General features: G+C 34.8%; 1 protein-coding gene across 2 annotated transcripts in view; it reads right to left on the reverse strand.

The window, feature by feature from the left end:
• Positions 1-10821: 10821 nt before the first annotated feature.
• Positions 10822-18453, reverse strand: part of LOC106872589 (myosin-VIIa) — a 98968-nt gene continuing 91336 nt past the window's right edge. For both annotated transcript variants that reach the window (XM_052971213.2, XM_014919623.3), the window contains 4 exons: positions 18077-18193; positions 17607-17681; positions 15282-15407; positions 10822-12026 (listed from right to left, as the gene is read on the reverse strand). In XM_052971213.2, the coding sequence (XP_052827173.1) occupies positions 11910-12026; positions 15282-15407; positions 17607-17681; positions 18077-18193 (435 nt within the window). In that variant the 3' untranslated portion in view covers positions 10822-11909. The remainder of the gene's footprint in view (positions 12027-15281; positions 15408-17606; positions 17682-18076; positions 18194-18453) is intronic.

Consider the following 18453-nt stretch of genomic DNA (forward strand, 5'->3'; position numbering starts at 1 on the left):
CCGTTACCGACCTTGATCAGAGACTTCAGTTCCCTCTGAAATTCACTTTTGCCATGACAATTAACAAAGCACAAGGTCAGTCACTGAAAATTGTCAGATTGGACCTTCGAAAATCATGCTTTTCACATGGACAGTTCTTCGTCGGTTGTTCTAGGTTTAGCTATCCAGACAACTTATTCATCTATACTCCTGAAAGAAAAACAAAAAATGTTGTCTACAAAGTAGTCCTACAGTAGTTATTCCTCTACTGCATTCTTCACATCTATGCCAAACTGTAGCCCTGAGAAATCAGACTTCCTACAAGCATTTAATTTATATTTTGCTTCATTTCCCTGATTGCTGTTAACAGTACATTACCTTTAATGACCCTTCTTCTTTCACACACACTGATTGCTCATAAATATGCTCAGACATTTATCTTTGTATATGCCATTATTCTATTTGCAGGTTTGCTATAAATGTTTGTTTTTCTTTATCACACATGACTTTCATTAAAAAAAAACTTCACTGCAGTTGTGTCAGTATTATGAGAAAAATAAGTACATGATACAAAACACTTGAAGTAAGATATTGGATCCCTAATGCCTACTGCAATTGCGACCTCATTTCATGGACTTTCATTTATTACTAAGTACCAAATTTGTGTTCAAAAACAGCATTAAGTTTCTTAATAACATATCATAACCTACTAATGAAAATGGTAATTATACATTCTAGGCATACCAAATGAAACGACTTCTAACTGCGGGCTAATTCAACTTCCATTGTCCACAGGAGTGCACCATGATTATAAATTATACTCTCCAAAGGATGGGTGCATTTGCTAGAATATATATATAAATATATATATATATATATATATATATATATATATATATATATATATATATGTATACACACACATACACACACACACACACACACACACACACACACACATATATATATATATGTATGTATGTATGTATGTATATATGTGTGTGTATGTATGTTTATATGTGTGTGTATATGTATGTGTATATATAGGTGTGTGCATATGTATGTACATATGTGTGTGTGTCTATGTTGATATATATATATATATATATATAGCAATAAGAAAATGGAGGGGAATAGGTGGTATTCATCAACTTGCAGACATTGTATTGTGTCAATTTACCTGTTTATTTGTTAACTAAGAGGACAATAATAACAGTATACAAACACATGTGACATATTATGTCATATCAGTAATTAAAAAAGGACATCTAGTGACCGAAAATGGGACGGTGACTTACAGCTGTTTCAGTCTAGTGGTGACATGCCTCATTCTATCTATATAACTCCAGTAGGCTGAAGTAATGGAAAGATGAAATGGATGAAATAGAGGTAGATGCATGATTCTCTCGGCCTCTTCAGAGATTTTATAAAGTTCATAAAGTTAATTTAAAATATCTAAATATAAAAATATTAAAAAAACGTAAAATCTCACATATATATGTATACTTTAACATATATAGATATACATAAATAAACAAAAATACATAAATACATATATGTACATGTAAATGTACATACACAAATGTCTATACATGCACACCAATGAGTCAATTATTGTTGTTATTATACATGAAGAAGACACATATATATATATAACACTAGTGTAATAATAACTGGGTATTCTTCTGGCAGTATATTAGATAGATATTATCCCTTAGTGGATTGGATTCACAACCCTTAACTTTCTTGGATATATACACACACACACACACACACACATCTATATATATATATATATATATATATATATATATATATATATATATATATACACACACACACATTTGTATATAGATATATGTATATATATATATATATATTTATATATATATACAAATGCATATATATACATATTTATATATAGATATACATTTATTTATTTATTTATTTATTTATTTATGTGTTTCAGCCAAGTGGCTGCGGTCATGCTGGTGCATATATACATATGTATATATATATATACACACATGTATATATATATATATATATATACACCCACATATGTATATATACATATATATATGTATATATGTATGTGTGTATGTATATATATATATATATATATATATATATATAGAGAGAGAGAGAGAGAGAGAGAGAGATAGATAGATAGATACATATGTATACTTATATATATATAAATGTATATATATATAGAGGCCTTTAACCAACTGGTTTAGGGATCCTATGATAAAGTGATGCCCTTTATGAACATGAAACCTAAGGTAATCCTATAAACTTGCCTTATCTAACTTTAATATATACTGATCTATAAACAAGTGTATGCTTCTTTTGTGGAATTTATGTTTAGAGACTATATATATATATATATATATATATATATATATATATATATATATATAGGGAGAATTCACAAAAAACAACACACGAAGATAGGTGGTGTAGAAAACAAACAGATGTATTAGTATAACACTTGGGAATTGAAAAAAATTTTTGTTTCGAGCCTACGTTCTTCCACAGAAAGGAACACAGAACAAAACAAGGAGAGAAACAATTCAGAAAAATTGTATTACATATAAGAAGGGATTACCACTAAGTGGACATCCGATATGCTAGAAAGAGGTCATCAACAACCCAACCACAAAGAAAAATAATGTTCTCCAGAAAGAATTCAGCAAACACCAGAACATAAGCGGGCAAGACAATGAGTATTTCTACTACTACAAATTGGTTGAAGTTGATGTTTATCAATGTGGTTTACATTTCCTTGGTTGGTATTTAGATGCAAATGTTTTCTAGATCCAGTAGGTGGTTTATTGAACCTTTGCTGCATTTTGCTATTGTTTATGCAATGCATAAGCTGCTCTAAATTAGTAATGTAAATTAGAGTTGGTATAGGATACCTTCATGGTGTGTCGATTAAAAATAGCATGATACCAATTAGATTTAGGAAAACATTTGTCCAAAGCAGCAAAAAATTTTCCAGCAATCCTGGTTGAAACATGCAAACCGAAAGTTGGGTTGAACCAGAGGACATCTTGATTCCTATATCTATTGTTAGGTTTATTTGATCAACTGTGTTGTACAGGATTGGAACAAGCAGTTGAATTACTATGTCGCATGTGTCTATGAGATTTCGTTGGTAGTTCATTGACATGACTAATTCTTTTTGGCCTGTATTCTTTATTAGATTGATTTCTCAAATGGTAACATTGTGGTGGTATACGATGTACATGGCAGTTGTAGGAATTACCAGTGTTGCTTATGCCTGCTTCTTGTATATATTGAATTTTATCACGGTACCCAGCCCTAGTTAGAGCATCATTATAAGATGCATGAGATTCGAAAATTTTATTGTCAGCAGATAATCTAGATATTCTAGTAGAAATATTCTTAACTAGTCCCCGTATAATCGAGGGTGGATGGTTGGATGCTATGTTAATATACTTAATATGCCCATTTGGCTTATGAAATGGGTCAAATAATCCAGTATCAAAACAGAAGGTAGCATCAAGAAAATTCACTCTACAATAATCTTTACCTTTTGTAATGTTTAGTCCTAAGTTTTTGAAAAGTCTAAAGAAATTTTCCCTGTGCCTTTCTAACTGTACTTTACTACTTCTGTCTAGAAAAAATAAGGTGTCATCCCTATATATATCCCCTGTTACTTCCGGAAAGGAAGACTGGATTAATGAAAGGATATATATTCTGACTAGGTCACTAGCCTGAGTAGAATTATGCGAGCCCATTGCTATATCAAATGCATTTTCCCTATCTAATCTATTCCATAATGTACCATCAGTATCTACTAGAGTGGCTTGCACGGCAAGTATAATATCTATTTCACATCAGGACAAATCGGAATTTTACATTCTAAAAATCAGGGCTTGATTAAGAACAATCGGGTTGATAGTGGCATAGTAGCTCTCTATATCAAGTTGCAAGAATTTACTAGTCTTACTAAGACTTTATAAAGAGCTCAAGCACCATTTGCTAGGAAATATTAATATACTGAGGAATATCAAATGTTATTCAGTAGAGAATATTTTGCAGCATTTCAAAGAGCCAATTTTACCTGTCTTAGAAACGATGCATTTAAATGAAGAAAAAATTGCTTCAATTGAACTTCAGTTTAATAGCATTCATTTAGTTAAATGGATAAATATGTCAAATACTGAGGCATTCTGGCTGGAAGTCTTGGAATATAAAGATGCTACTGGAGGAAATCCTTTTAGAGATGTTGCATATTTTGCCATTAATCTATTGACATTGCCAAACTCAAATGCAGAAGCTGAATGGTTGTTCAGTAGTATGGGTGTAATCAAATCAAAATTGAAAAGCAAAATGCATCTTCCTATGCTTAGATCAATACTGTCAATAAAATCCTCATCAAAATACAGCTCAGATGGTCAGGACATCTCTCACATATGAGTTATATCACAATTCTGAAGTAACTTCTCTTTGGTCAATTCCCAACAGGAAGGTCAGTTGGAAGGCAACTCTTGCACTTCAAAGACAAACTAAAAGACAATCTGAAGTGATAAAACATTCCCTATTATTTTTGGGAAAACAAAGCATCAGAACACATGAACTTGTGCCAGTCCTACTTCTCCTCAGTACAAAAATTTGAGCAAAATCGACTCCAACAGCAGGACCAACTTTGTGCAAACATGAAGGTATGCTGGCAAAACACTGCTCCTCTAAATGGAAATTTTACCTGTCATTTTAGTTCTGTGGCATGATGCAAAGCAGGCCTTGCAACCCACTCAAGAAACTACATAGTAAATGATCCACAAGCACTCGAGCAAACTGAATCCTCAACTTGTTCCAGTTTCCGAACGGTTTGCAAGGCACCAGCAGGCCTCAAAAAACACATTCCTGTCCATAGAACATGATCAACGCTTTATTTTACTGAATTCTCATTTGTCATTCATGACAAATATATCATCCAAATATATCATCCATGACAAACATGTCATCCATATACAAGCACACACACATGCACACACACACACATATATATATATATATATATATATATATATATATATATAGATATAGATAGATGGATAGATATACATACACATATACACTCACACATACATATATATATCATTATCATCATCATCATAATTTCAACATCCACTTTTCTTTGCTTACATGGATCAGACTATATATGTGTGTGTTTGTGTTCATATTTATCTATCACAAGTATAGCTAGAGAAAAAGGGGTGGAGGGGGTGGTCTGCCCTGAGCATCACCAATTTTGGATCTGCTGTAGGCAATATATATTTTTTGTGTGGCCCCTGGGGGTGGAAAACCGAAGGGCCGCCCCAGGCAGCTCACACACGAGCTAGTGATATCTATGTGTGCCTTTATGTTTGTCATGTTTGTCTTTCACCACCACCACCACCTGATAACAGGTATTGGTTTGTTTGTGTCCCTTTAAATTTCTGGTTCAACAAAAGAAACCTATAAAATAAGTACTAGGTAAAAATAAACAAGCACTGGAATTGATTTGTTCTGTAAGTACCCTTCAAGGCAGTGCTCCAGTATGGTTGCAGTCCAATGACTGAGACAAGCAAAATATAAAAGATGTCTTCTTTAACTTATAGCTCTTGTTCTTTACAACATTATCGATAATATACCTTCAAAATACTCAAGCATTAGTCTGGATTTTTCTAAAATCTTAGACTATATTTTTAAACTCCATGGGACACCTAGATGTCTCCAAGTGCAGCACTTGAACATCACTGATGTTGAAGCTTAATTTCTCTTTGTTGATGTTGTTGTTGTTGTTTACCTCAATGTCAGCTCTGATTGAACAAAATTGGTGATGAAAGGTTTCCTAGTCATAAACCATTTCATCTTTTCTCTAGATATTATCCAATATGTTCTGATGAGTCGAGGAAGATTTGGCTGCTATTTCTTATGGGTTGAGACACCTTTGATGTTTGGTCAGTTTTTCAACTGTTTGCATGGATGGATTTATGTCAGTTTATATTATTATATTGCAGCATGTGATTTTAAAGTGACTACTTATAAGTTCTTAAAGCTGCAAATGAATTTTCATGTTAGATTTTTACTGTTGGTTTATGATCATCAACAAGCTGAAGAGCTTTGTTCTACATTTGTTCTTCAGTTTCTCAATAGTTTATTTGTTAACTGGTTGTGTTCATCATCATCATCATCATCATCATCGTTTAACGTCCACCTTCCATGCTAGCATGGGTTGGACGATTTGACTGAGGACTGGTGAAACCGGATGGCAACACCAGGCTCCAATCTAATTTGGCAGAGTTTCTACAGCTGGATGCCCTTCCTAACGCCAACCACTCAGAGAGTGTAGTGGGTGCTTTTACGTGTCACCCGCACAAGAGTCAGTCCAGGGGCACCAGCAACGATCTCGCTCGAAAGATATCATGTGTCGCCCACACATGAGCCAGTCCAGGGGCACTGGCAACGATCCCGCTCGAAAGATTTCATGTGTCGCCCGCACATGAGCCAGTCCGGGGGCACTGGCAACGACCTCACTCGAAAAACCTCATGTGTTACCCGCAAGCCAGCCCAGGGGCACCAGCAACGATCTCGCTCGAAAGATTTCATGTGTCGCCCGCACATGAGCCAGTCCAGGGGCACTGGCAACGATCCCGCTCGAAAGATTTCATGTGTCGCCCGCACATGAGCCAGTCCAGGGGCACTGGCAAACGATCCCGCTCGAAACATTTCATGTGTCACCCGCACAAGAGCCAGTCCAGGGGCACTGGCAACGAACTCGCTCGAAAGATATCATGTGTTGCCCGCACATGAGCCAGTCCAGGGGCACCGGCAACGATCCCGCTCGAAAGATTTCATGTGTCACCCGCACATGAGCCAGTCCAGGGGCACCGGCAACGATCCCGCTGAATTTATAGTTAAGTGGGGAGTAGGGGCTAACATCATTACTATTATTATGAGTTGTCTGTCTTTACATTCTAAGTTCAAACTCTATTGAGGTCAACTTTGCCTTTCATTCTTTTGGGGTTGATAAAATAAGTACCGGTCAAGTACTGCGTTTGATTAAATCAAATAGACCCCTTTCCCAGAATTTCAGACCTTGAGCCCATAGCAGGAAGGATTATTATTATTATTATTATAAGTTTTTCTTCCTTCAATTTTGTTTCTGTTTCTTGCCATGTGTCTTCCTGACACTTAGGGTAAAGAAACTTACTGTATACATTGATAGGCTACTAAAATAAACACACTAAATTGTTAATTTACAAAATCAAATGAAATTATGTAGGGAAAAAAATGAATTACTAGAAGGCAATGATTCTCACAGCAACAATACTCTTCTAAATATGTGTGATGTACCAGTTGAAACAATCTTTTGCACTTTTTGTAGGGAAGGTAAGCCTGTGAGCATTCTCAAATGATTTTCACTTCCGTTTTTGATGATTCCAAGTGTTCCTACAATGACTGATATTGTAACCATCTTGGGATACCACATTTTTTTCAATTTCAACGAGCAAATTTTTATATTTTTTGAGCTTGTCAAATTCTTTTGCCAAAGTATTATTTTCATGCTGATGCCACATAAAAAGTATTTCTGCTGGTGCCACATAAAAAGTACCCAGTACACTCTGTAAACTGATTGGCATTAGGAGGAGCATCCAGCTATGGAGCTTAGTGCAGCTCTTTGGCTTGGCAGCTCCTGTCAAATCATCCATCTCACAACAGCATGGAAAATGGACATTAAATGATGATGATGAGGTACTTTGCTGCTGTACTAGTTAACAAAAACAAAAAAATTCCTCCCTGTTTACCTCCAGTGAGTATACAAATATCAAAAGGGAAAGTCCAATTGTTCAGAGCCCCATTGTAACACCCTATCCTTTTATTTATAATGTGTAGTCTTAATCCCATCTTTCAAGATTTGAATTGTTTCACCTGCACTTCCAGTTATTTTATTTATTGCACAAAATACCAACTTTACTGTGATTTGTATATAGGTAAGAATGGTTGCAGGCTGGTTGACCAGTTTAGAAAGCATTTGTTTCACATGTTCATATGTGATTTAAAGGCCCTCTTAAACCAACTGCACAGCATTTCAGCAGTAAAGGTTACTCTCTCCATCCTATTTCTGTCTTTGGTTTACATCACTACCAGGAATCACCATCCACCCGACTCTCTCATGAGCAACAAAGTGCCAATAAAGTAATGTAGTTGATGATATTGCTTACTCCTTCCTTCCTTGTAATTGCTGGTCTTTTGTCCAAATCAGAGACTACTATTTTGGAGAGATGGTTTGGCAGTATCATTAGAGAATTGGGAAAATGTTTTATGGTATTTTTTTCAGCTCTTTACATTCTGATCTTTTTTTTTTTTATGGAAACGTCTTCCCATTGGCATTAACAGCTGATTATTTTTCCTCTATTTCTTTCCTTTATATTTTCACTCCTCCACCACCACCACATGTACAGGGTGCAATGAATAAACTGTCATCTAAATTATGCAGAAATGAAAATAACACTGACATCTCATGATAACAGATATATTTACTAAAATTACATAAAAATATCTTGAAATATTAAAGAGTAAATTTATTTAATAAAGTCTCCTTTGGCTTCAACAATGGACTCCAGACGACTTCGGAATCTCCTGCAACTCTTCTCTTCTGGGCGGTCTGCTTGTCTAAGTTGGTGAATGCTGCCATAATCCTTGTCTTCATTTTATCTTTGATGTTACAAGGAGCTTTGTTGGTCTCTCGCTCAACTGCTCCCCACACATAACAATCAAGAGGATTGCAGCCTGGGGGAGTTAGGTTTGATGTAGTCGTAGAAATTGTCTGACAGCCATGACTGGTTTCTCTTGCTTGTGTGGCATGGTGCAGAGTCCGGTTGCCAAACATAGGATCTTCCAGCAGCCACCCTCTTGACCCAGGGCAGCACTATCTCCTCCAGGCACTTGATGAAGGCCTTCCATGTTGAGTCTGAGGTCATGTGGGAAGAGGAATGGATGCATAACATTGCCGTCACTAGTGATTATTCCAGACACCATGATGTTGATTAGTTGCTTGATTTTTACCACTCTCAGTACATGTTCATATTGGAGCTTCCAGCATGAATGCCAAGCATTACAGCATGTCATTTCCAAATTTCTGGCAGAGTAAATTGTGTCATGGTGCAGTTTTTTTTATCACAAACAGTGCCCAACTAACCCAACTATACTGTGTAGTTGACAAAATCAAAAAGAAACAATGTGCATGTCCAAAGTTAAAAATATAAAATGGCAACAATTTATCCATCGCACCCTGTATATTCTCACACCATTTTACTATGTACATAGTGTTGTGCTCAGATATACACTTACTAACACTTACCTATTTCTGCTGTTGCTACTTATTTCTCTGTTTTATTTTTTAGTATACAGTTAACATTTTGTTAATCAGTTTCCATCAAACTTCCATCATTCACTACCTCCAATGACTTGCTAAAACAGTTTATCTTTTCTCCTTTTCTTAATTTCTCTCTCCTTTATCTTGAAAATAGTTTGTTTTTTTATTTGAGCATTGATGATTTTCTCTTTTCTACTTTGCTTATTTGTACAGACTTAGCCTTTTTTCAGTAAGTCTGTTCCATTTAACCCTACTGACTTCGTTAAAAAAAGTTTAAAATATTGCCAACTGTAACTTGCATGCACATATATACGAGTAATTGATGCACATGAATCCCTGTGTGTGCACACTTCTTCCTGTTCAGCTTCATTTGAGGCATTGATTTCAAATTTTGGCACAAGGCCTGCAATTTCGGGGAGGGGGTAAGTCAGTTACATCAGTCCCCAGTATTCAACAGGTACTTATCTTATTGATCTCAAAAGGATGAAAGGTAAAGTCAAGCTCAGTGGAGTTTGAACTTGGAAAGTAAAGACGGACAAAATGCTGCTAAGCATTTTTACCCAACGTACTAACGATTCTACCAGCTCACTGCCTTATTTGAGGCAAATATTGGTTGCATGCAGAAGCAATGTGCCATCATTGAATTCTTGACAGAAGAGAAGTACAGGCTGTCTGACATCCACAGAAGCATACAGGTTACTTATGGAGATAACACCATTGACATCTGCATGCATGTATGTTGCATTCAATGGACAACCATAAAAAAAGCATGTGTATGTTTGCTAGTTACTACTTAGCTTTGAATTAGCCCTGATAAACAAACTTGTCTAGAGTAATCTAGCCTTGACATTTCCAGCTTTTATTCAAACACAATATAACAAGAAGATATTGTGTGGTAGGTAGAGTTGCTTATGGTTTCTAACATATCAAGTAACTACACAGAGGCTCCCTCATCAACTCGTGTTTGTATGTTTATGACATCTAAAAGTAAAAAAGAAAATGAAAAGCAAGCATAGTGCACTTCTAGAAACCAATTGTCAAAATAAGAATTGAAATTAAACAAAGTTCTTCAATTAACCCACAATACAATATACTTTTATTTATACCTTGATGAGAAGAAAATACCAGACTATCATAGCATATGATTTTGTATTAATAAAATTAAACAATGCACACTTTCAATTTACTGTAAAATTTTTTTTTAAATCTTGAAATTTCCACAACTTCCCACAGTATCATAAATTCAGCAACACTTGAATTAAATAAGAACCAAATATGTTATTGCTGCTTGTACTCACGTCACAGCAGTAGATGAGTTAAGTCCCTTTAGCGCTTATAGTATTTTAACTTAAGCCTTTTTGACCCGTTCACAAAATGCTTCACAAAATGCATGTTGCTTTTTGGGTGTACTGTTTGCAACATAGCTTATAGATTTTTTTTAATAATAATAATAATAATAATAATAATAATAATAATAATAATAAAAGTATTTAATTGAAATGATACCAATTATTCCCAATACGATCTAGCTAAGTTCTGACACCATAAATACCACAGCAATGAGTTTCCAAGATTTAAGCCCAAGACAAGATGATTAAGCAACATTTTTGAATTGCTATTCCTGATTGACTGACAACTCATACAACATTTAATGATTGCAGCCAATCAATAGTGTAGTGCATAGATATATTTTTGTATATTTGTATAGCATTTATATATAAATTCCCTAGATTGCATTGCCACATGTGTATTTGTTTTGTAGCAGAATAGTTTGCTATTTAAACAGTCATGGTTGTTTTCACATTTGATGTCGTTAATGTATCTTCATTTACAACACTGATAGTCATGTATAATGCATAGAGACATGTCGAAACTGCTTTGCAATCATTTGTCAGATGTGTGTGTGTGTGTGTGTGTGTGTGTGTGTGTGTGTGTGCGTTAGTGCATGCTGATAATTTCAAGCCCAAAGCAAGATTTGATAGATGTGCTGCAAGCAGTTTTCGTGCCCTCCATGTTCTTTCACTTAAAAAATTAAAATCTCAATCCAGTGCAACAATTTGTAGGACTATTTGACTGACAAATCATATTATTATTGGCTGGTAAATCATATGATATTAATTGCAAAAGAAAAAATAAATAGTTGAAAATCCTTTGTGCAAAATTCTGTGTGCATGAGTGAGTGAGTCTGTGTGTGTGTGTGTGTGTGAATGAGTGAGTGAGTCTGTGTGTGTGAGTGAGTGAGTCTGTGTGTGTGTGTGAATGAGTGAGTGAGTCTGTGTGTGTGTAGGGGGGAGGGAGAGAGAGCGAGTAGACATAACTTTGAATTAAAAATGTATTATATCTTCAATATAATATATGATTTAATACAGTGAACAAATTGAAGTTCATTAGATTGCTAATTAGATATGCAATATTGATAGCACGGTCAATAATTAGTAGTATACTTTTAATGGATTTTTCTTTTTTATTTTTGTGGTTTTAGATGTTTGATATAGAATACAAACTATGTAAAATATGAAGTAGTAAATGATTGCTAGCAAATTGTTTCTCCTCTCTTAGCACCTGCAAATACTTGGAAATTCTTGAACTTGGAATTGAGAGAAAACTCTATGTTTGCTACAATCAGGTCATCCAAGAGTTCCCCCTGAAACTAGAAAAGAAAAAGTAATGTTAAAATTAAAATTGAATTTTGGATTCTTTTGATTTCAGACCAGCATTTAAAGATTGAAAGAATATTGACAGTAGCTAAAATAAGTTTCCAAATGTTTCAGGTATAATTAAATTTAAACTTGTTTGGGCAAATGTCATCTGTTGTAACCCCAGGCTGACTAGTGCCCTGTGAGTCAATTTGGTAGATGGAAACAGTATGAAACTTGGTACATACATACATATGTTTGTACATACATACATATGTTTGTACATACATACATATGTTTGTACATACATACATACATACATGCAGATATAAATATCTATTTGAAAACCAAAGAAAAAGAAGACATCTATGCTGCTTCAAAACCTCCAGCTTCACATTCATACCAATAATAATTGGAACACTAGGTTTTGTTAGTAAATGCTTAATGGAGAATCTGGATAAACTGGGATTTTCAGAAAGAGAAATTGACTGGTTGATTCATACAAGTCCAATCTGTGAGTGGAACAGTAAGAATTTGCAAGACTTTTCTCAAGTTCCAAATGTGAATTTATTTGTGTTAACAACATCCCAAAGATGAAGCCTTGTATTTTTGTTGGAAACCAGGTTCTTCCTCAGTGGAAGATTTATAATAATTAAAGAATAGAAGAGACAAACAAGTACAGACAAATGGTTTAAGTCGATTATATCGACCCCAGTGCATAACTGATACTTATTTAATTGACCCCGAAAGGATGAAAGGCAAAGTCGACCTTGGCAGAATTTGAACTCAGAATGTGAGCGTCAGACGAAATACCGCTAAGCATTTCACCCGGCATGCTAACATTTCTGCCAGCTCACTGCCTTCACACACAACAAGCTTCTTTCAGTTTCTGTTTATCAAATCTACTCACAAGGCTTTGGTCAGCATGAGGCTATAGTACAAGACACTTGCCTAAGATGTCACACAATGGTATTGAACCTGGAACTATGTAATTGGGAAGCAAACTTCTTACCACACAACCATGCCTATTCAATTTTTGTATCTTTTACTTCATCATAACACAAATCAAATACTTATTTCATCATTTACTATGAAACACATACTCACTCACCTTTTCCTCTCCCTAAGCCAATTTCCTCACACACAGAGAGACAGACTGAGCCAATTAATTTATATATATATATGTAGTGGACCTTGCATGCATGAAGTGGATTCGATCCACTATAGCCAAATTTAAATCAACACTGCAACAGAACTTTTCCCACAGTGGAACAATAGTTTTTCTCTGACAGCAGTTTAATATTTTCCAGATGCCTTTAGCTAGGCCGAAACAATGTCTTCACCACTTGACCCTTTCTAACCTCTCCTACATCACGAAAATCTAGAATAAAGATAGCAGGACCACCAACTGAATCCATTGTTCTCAATAATATATCTATCCTTCTGGACTGTTATAAAAGCAAGGAAATCCCAAGAAAAATTTAGTTTAGTCACCAGTCGGTGACGACTCAACCAGTCCAGTCACATGGTGTCGACTCAGTGACAACGAAGTCTGGCTGACCAGCTAGAACCTTGGCCAGAGGGAGAAAAGAAGATTACAACCAGCCAACTATAAGACACAACGTCCCACACTATACAACTTTGACTAGCTCACTTGCTTTTCTCTGTAACATTACCCTATCTTTATCTATTTACTACCACAAAATCGTGTACACACATATACAGGCCGAAATTGACTTTCTTCAGCTTGCATGCTTTACGAACTGTGTTACACTATTACTCTAACCTACGCGTCGTGGTATGGCATTTATTAAAGTAACGGTAAATAAATATTTATTTACAACTTCGATCACTCTTCATCGTTCATCTTATAACCTGTCACAATCGAAAACTACACCAAATTATCAAAACATACAACCGTTACATATATATAAAACAGAGTTTGTGTGTGCATGTGTCTGTGTGTGGTGCATATGTTCCTTATGGATTTGAAAACTGAGTTGCCAATTTTGATGTATGAGGTATCAAAAGATTCAGTAATCTTTCTGCTACCAAATGAAGTATGTTTTTTGCATAAATCTTTTTTTACTACGAAAATAACCTCCAAAATGAGGTTGGATCGCACAAATTTTGAGGTCATTTTTAGCAATATTTGGATTTGCTTCTAATCTATGTTACCAATTTTAATGTTTTCAGTGTAAAAAAATGTAGCAATGTACAAAAGAGTGTTATGAGTGCATTTGTGATGCACAAAACCCTTTTTGTCAATGTAAAATGACCAAAAAAAACATGCTTTTTTTAGAACAATTATTGGCACATTTTCCATCAATAATGGCATTTGTGCCACAACTAAACTGCCAACGTGAACATCTTCAGTATTCCATGATTAAACAATGTCTTTGAAGTATTGTGATACCATTTCTTTGCACAAAGCCCTACTTTTCAACAGAAAATCAACTAATGAACTGTGTTTCTGGCATAATTGTGATCACTTCTGGTATAATTGTGATCACTTCTGGCATTACTACCAAAAACAATTTGTCCCTGTAGATTTTCTTGGTAGCAAATGACTCAGGAATGCCAAACGAGCATTCTCAGGTTTAAATTCATTAAAATTTCCCCAAGGATCAAGCACAATAAGAGCCTATATTTGTTCGAGTGTGGTAAAGACATGAAGCAATGACTAAAACCTTTTGAGCTTTTTTACAGTTAACATTTTTCTCTTTACTTAAACCAACTTATGCAAAGTTGCTTATCGTTATTAGTCTATATTCATGCCTATTATTCATTCCATAGGTTGCAAAGTTCATAAAGATTTTGCTACAATCTCCCTATTTTTCAGTGACTGAGCATGTACTATAATGCAGCTGGTGTCATGGAAAACAAATGTCTGACCTGATAACTTCAGCAAAGACAACAACAACACTGCACATCTATGTGAGGGTAAGTTAAGGTCACATACACACAAGTCTGCCCACAGTGTTTATCCCTTCATTGGTCAGTTTACCGATTGGTACAATTTCAAATCAATTTTTCATTATCAGAAATATGTACTGCAATACCAGTTGGTCGTGGTGTTACTGTTATCAATGACTTGGGCAATGCTAGAGTGCATTGTATGTGGTGCGTACATTCCACTTGAAGTCAAAAATTGAATATGTAATATATATATATATATACACACATAATACAATATGGCTGTAGGTCATAACACCCAGGCAATGCCAGGGTGCATTGCTAGTGATATAATATTTGAAGGATCTACTTACTTTGTCAATTTGAAAGAAAATTCTCTTTGAATCAGTTGTGCTCTCGTTTTCAAAATTGAGGCTGAATTTACCACTTTCATGAATCCAGTTTCTTATTTGTTGAAACTGCATGGAGTGGAAAACTTGCTGGAAAAGCAAACAAACAAACAGTGAATTAGTTTTATATTATGTAGAATGTTAGTAAAATCAGAAATACTTACACTCTAGGACTTTGGAAAATAACAACTATGACAGGTGCAGGTATGACTGTAGTAAGAAGTTTTGTACCACAGTGTGGCATCTTGGGCAAGTGTTTCTACTCTAGCTCTTGGCTGACCAAAGTCTTGTAAGTGGATTTGGTAGAGGGGAAACTAAAAGGACTCTTTCTACGTGTGTGTGTGTGTGTGTTTTACAGTAACACACTCTTGATTTCACATTACATTATATTTGTAAATGAGTATCACCTTCATGCAAGTGATGTCCTTTGTTTCCAATCTTTCATGGAAATATGTCTGGTAATGGGGAAAATTAACCTACTTCAAAACCAGTGAGAGTTAGCAACAGGAAAGGCATCTGGCCTTAGAAAAATCAGCCTCATCAAATTCTGCCTACCAATGCAAGCATGGAAAAGTAGATGTTAAAATGATAATGTTGATAATTGTGTTTCTTCTGGGTTTTTATATTCTTAGTTCAAATTACATTGGGGCCAACTTTGTCTTTTATCAACATGAAGTTGATAAAACAAAGTACAAGTCCAGAACTGGGGTTGTTAGTATAAACTAATGCAGTGATTCTCAACTGGGGTCCATATGGCCCTTGGGGGCCCAAATAAGATTTTTGGGAGTCCATGTAACAAAACAGTAAATTAGAAACCCACAGTAGTATTATAAGGGCCCCTGAAAAAAGTGTTTTAGGTATACATACTAGTGTATATTGCAAGAAATAGCTAGGTTTCTTTCTCTAATATTTTACATAGTTCAACCTACACTAGTTAATGGGTGAAAAACAGAAAAGGAATTTTGAAAAAAAGTTTCTATAAGACTAGTTTTTAAACATTGAATGGCTATGGTGGTCCACCAAAATAATACAGAAATCAAAGAGGTCCATAGATAAAAAATGGTTGAAAACCCCTGAACTAATGCTTTAATGCCCTCCCCTCAAAATTGCTTGTACTTAGATTGGTTTCAAATTTTGGCACAAGGCCATCAATTTGGGGAGAGAGCATGAGTCTGTTATATTGATTCCAATGCTAAACTGTTACTTGTTTTATAGATCCTGAAAGGTTGAAAAGCAAAGTTGTTTTTACATTTTGAGTTCAAATTTTGCCAAGGTCGACTTTGCCTTTCATCCTTTTGGGGGTCAATAAATATATACCATTTGCATACTGGGGTCGATCTAATCGACTGGCCCCCTCCCAAAAAATTTCAGGCCTTGTGCCTAGAGTAGAAAAAAATATTGTGGTTTTAGTTCCTGGGTTGGGTGATGCATTGTTTCCAGTGTCAATGAAATGAAGCATTAGTCAAATATTCATCCAAATTTTTTACTTTGTCTTACTTTAACAGTTCTTATTAAGCATTGAACTGTCAGAATCATTAGCATGTTGAACAAAATGTTTAGTAGCATTTCTTCTGACTCTTTATATTCTGAGTTCAAATTCTGTGAAAGTCAACTTTGTCTAAGTACCAGTTAAGCACTAGGGTTGATGCAATGGACTAGCCCCTTCCCACAAAATTTCAGGCCTTGTGCCTATTGTAGAAAGAATCATTAAGCAAGTGTTTGGCACACAGTAAAACTTAACAAAATGTTTTTAAATAAAATAAGGATGAAATATTTTAATTTAAATATGAAACATGAGGCAATTTGTATCCTAGAACCAGAAGTATCCCAAGCAGCTTGGTATCAAAAGGATTTTATGCAACATTCATTGTAACCCCACAAAAGCCCCCAATTTTCCAAATGACACTATAGTCACTGCAGTCATTTTCATACACAATTTTTATCACATAGCAGAACTGTTATCTTTTTATTCCTTATATGGGCATCTCAGTAATGATAAATCAATGAAGTAGTCTCTACATGGTCATGTCACATGAGTTAACAGTATGACACTAAGTATGGTATGATGCTCTGCTGCTTATCTTCGGGTTACTAAGATAAATACCAAACTTAAAAATCAAATGACTGAAGCAAATAAAAGAATAAAAGGTGGGGGCCTGAAGTCTCTGAAAATCGAGTATTGTTTCTACAATAATCAAATGACTACCTTTGTAAGTTCTAGATAATTCTTATAGAATCCCAAAACATCTTTACAGAAATTTATTACCTTATTATATTTACAAAAATTACCTTTGTTGTTGGATCCATGATTAAAACTTCAGTTCGGTTGACAGCAAGTTGTAAAGAATTTGGGTTTTCAGGCATCTATGATAGTGAAAAGATAAAAGCAGTAAAATAAAGTGATTATTATCCTATCTCTATTATAAAGTGACTTCAAAAGATATTTTGTACAATCACAATAACAGGTTCAACATATATAGCAGGATAGGCAGTGTATCTGATATCTTTGATTAAAAAAAAAAAAAAATCTATATGCATATATTATTGATTATGTCATTAATTACGGATTCTGGGGGAAACTTTTATAATAGCAAAATTTAGATGGGTATTATTGATATTGAATACTTGCAGTATAATAGCAAAGTTGAAAAGCAAAAAAAAATTTTTTTTTTTCTTTATCATAAGTATAATGAATTCTGTTTCTCATGCAATGAATATATAGTGGTATTTGTAGGCCATTGTTTATTTTTATCTCTTACCTGAATTTCAAAAAATACTGAACCGTAAGTTCGGAAGCCTTTTGTAATGTTCACAAATGCAACCTTTGCTTCTGATTTAGTATATGTTTTCATGCTTTGCAGCTCACCATAGATTTCCTGTACAAAACAGAATATTTTTATTTATCATTACACCAAAATCTCTCTGGAACTCTTAAGCAACTAGCACCCGAGAAAAACAAGAAAATGTGTTGTTAATTGGAGTCAAACAAATTTGCGCTTATTTATGCTAATTAATCTTATAATAATTCTGCTTGTCATTCTGTTACTTAGCCCATTGGTAACACTTTCGCATGATAAGAGAAGAAGAGGAATAAAGAGAACAAGGGGACATAAAAAGATGGAGAGAGAAAAAGTCG

The sequence above is a fragment of the Octopus bimaculoides genome, chromosome 10, assembly GCF_046866305.1.
Source record: "Octopus bimaculoides isolate indiv1 chromosome 10, ASM4686630v1, whole genome shotgun sequence".
Taxonomy (NCBI): Eukaryota; Metazoa; Mollusca; class Cephalopoda; order Octopoda; family Octopodidae; genus Octopus; species Octopus bimaculoides.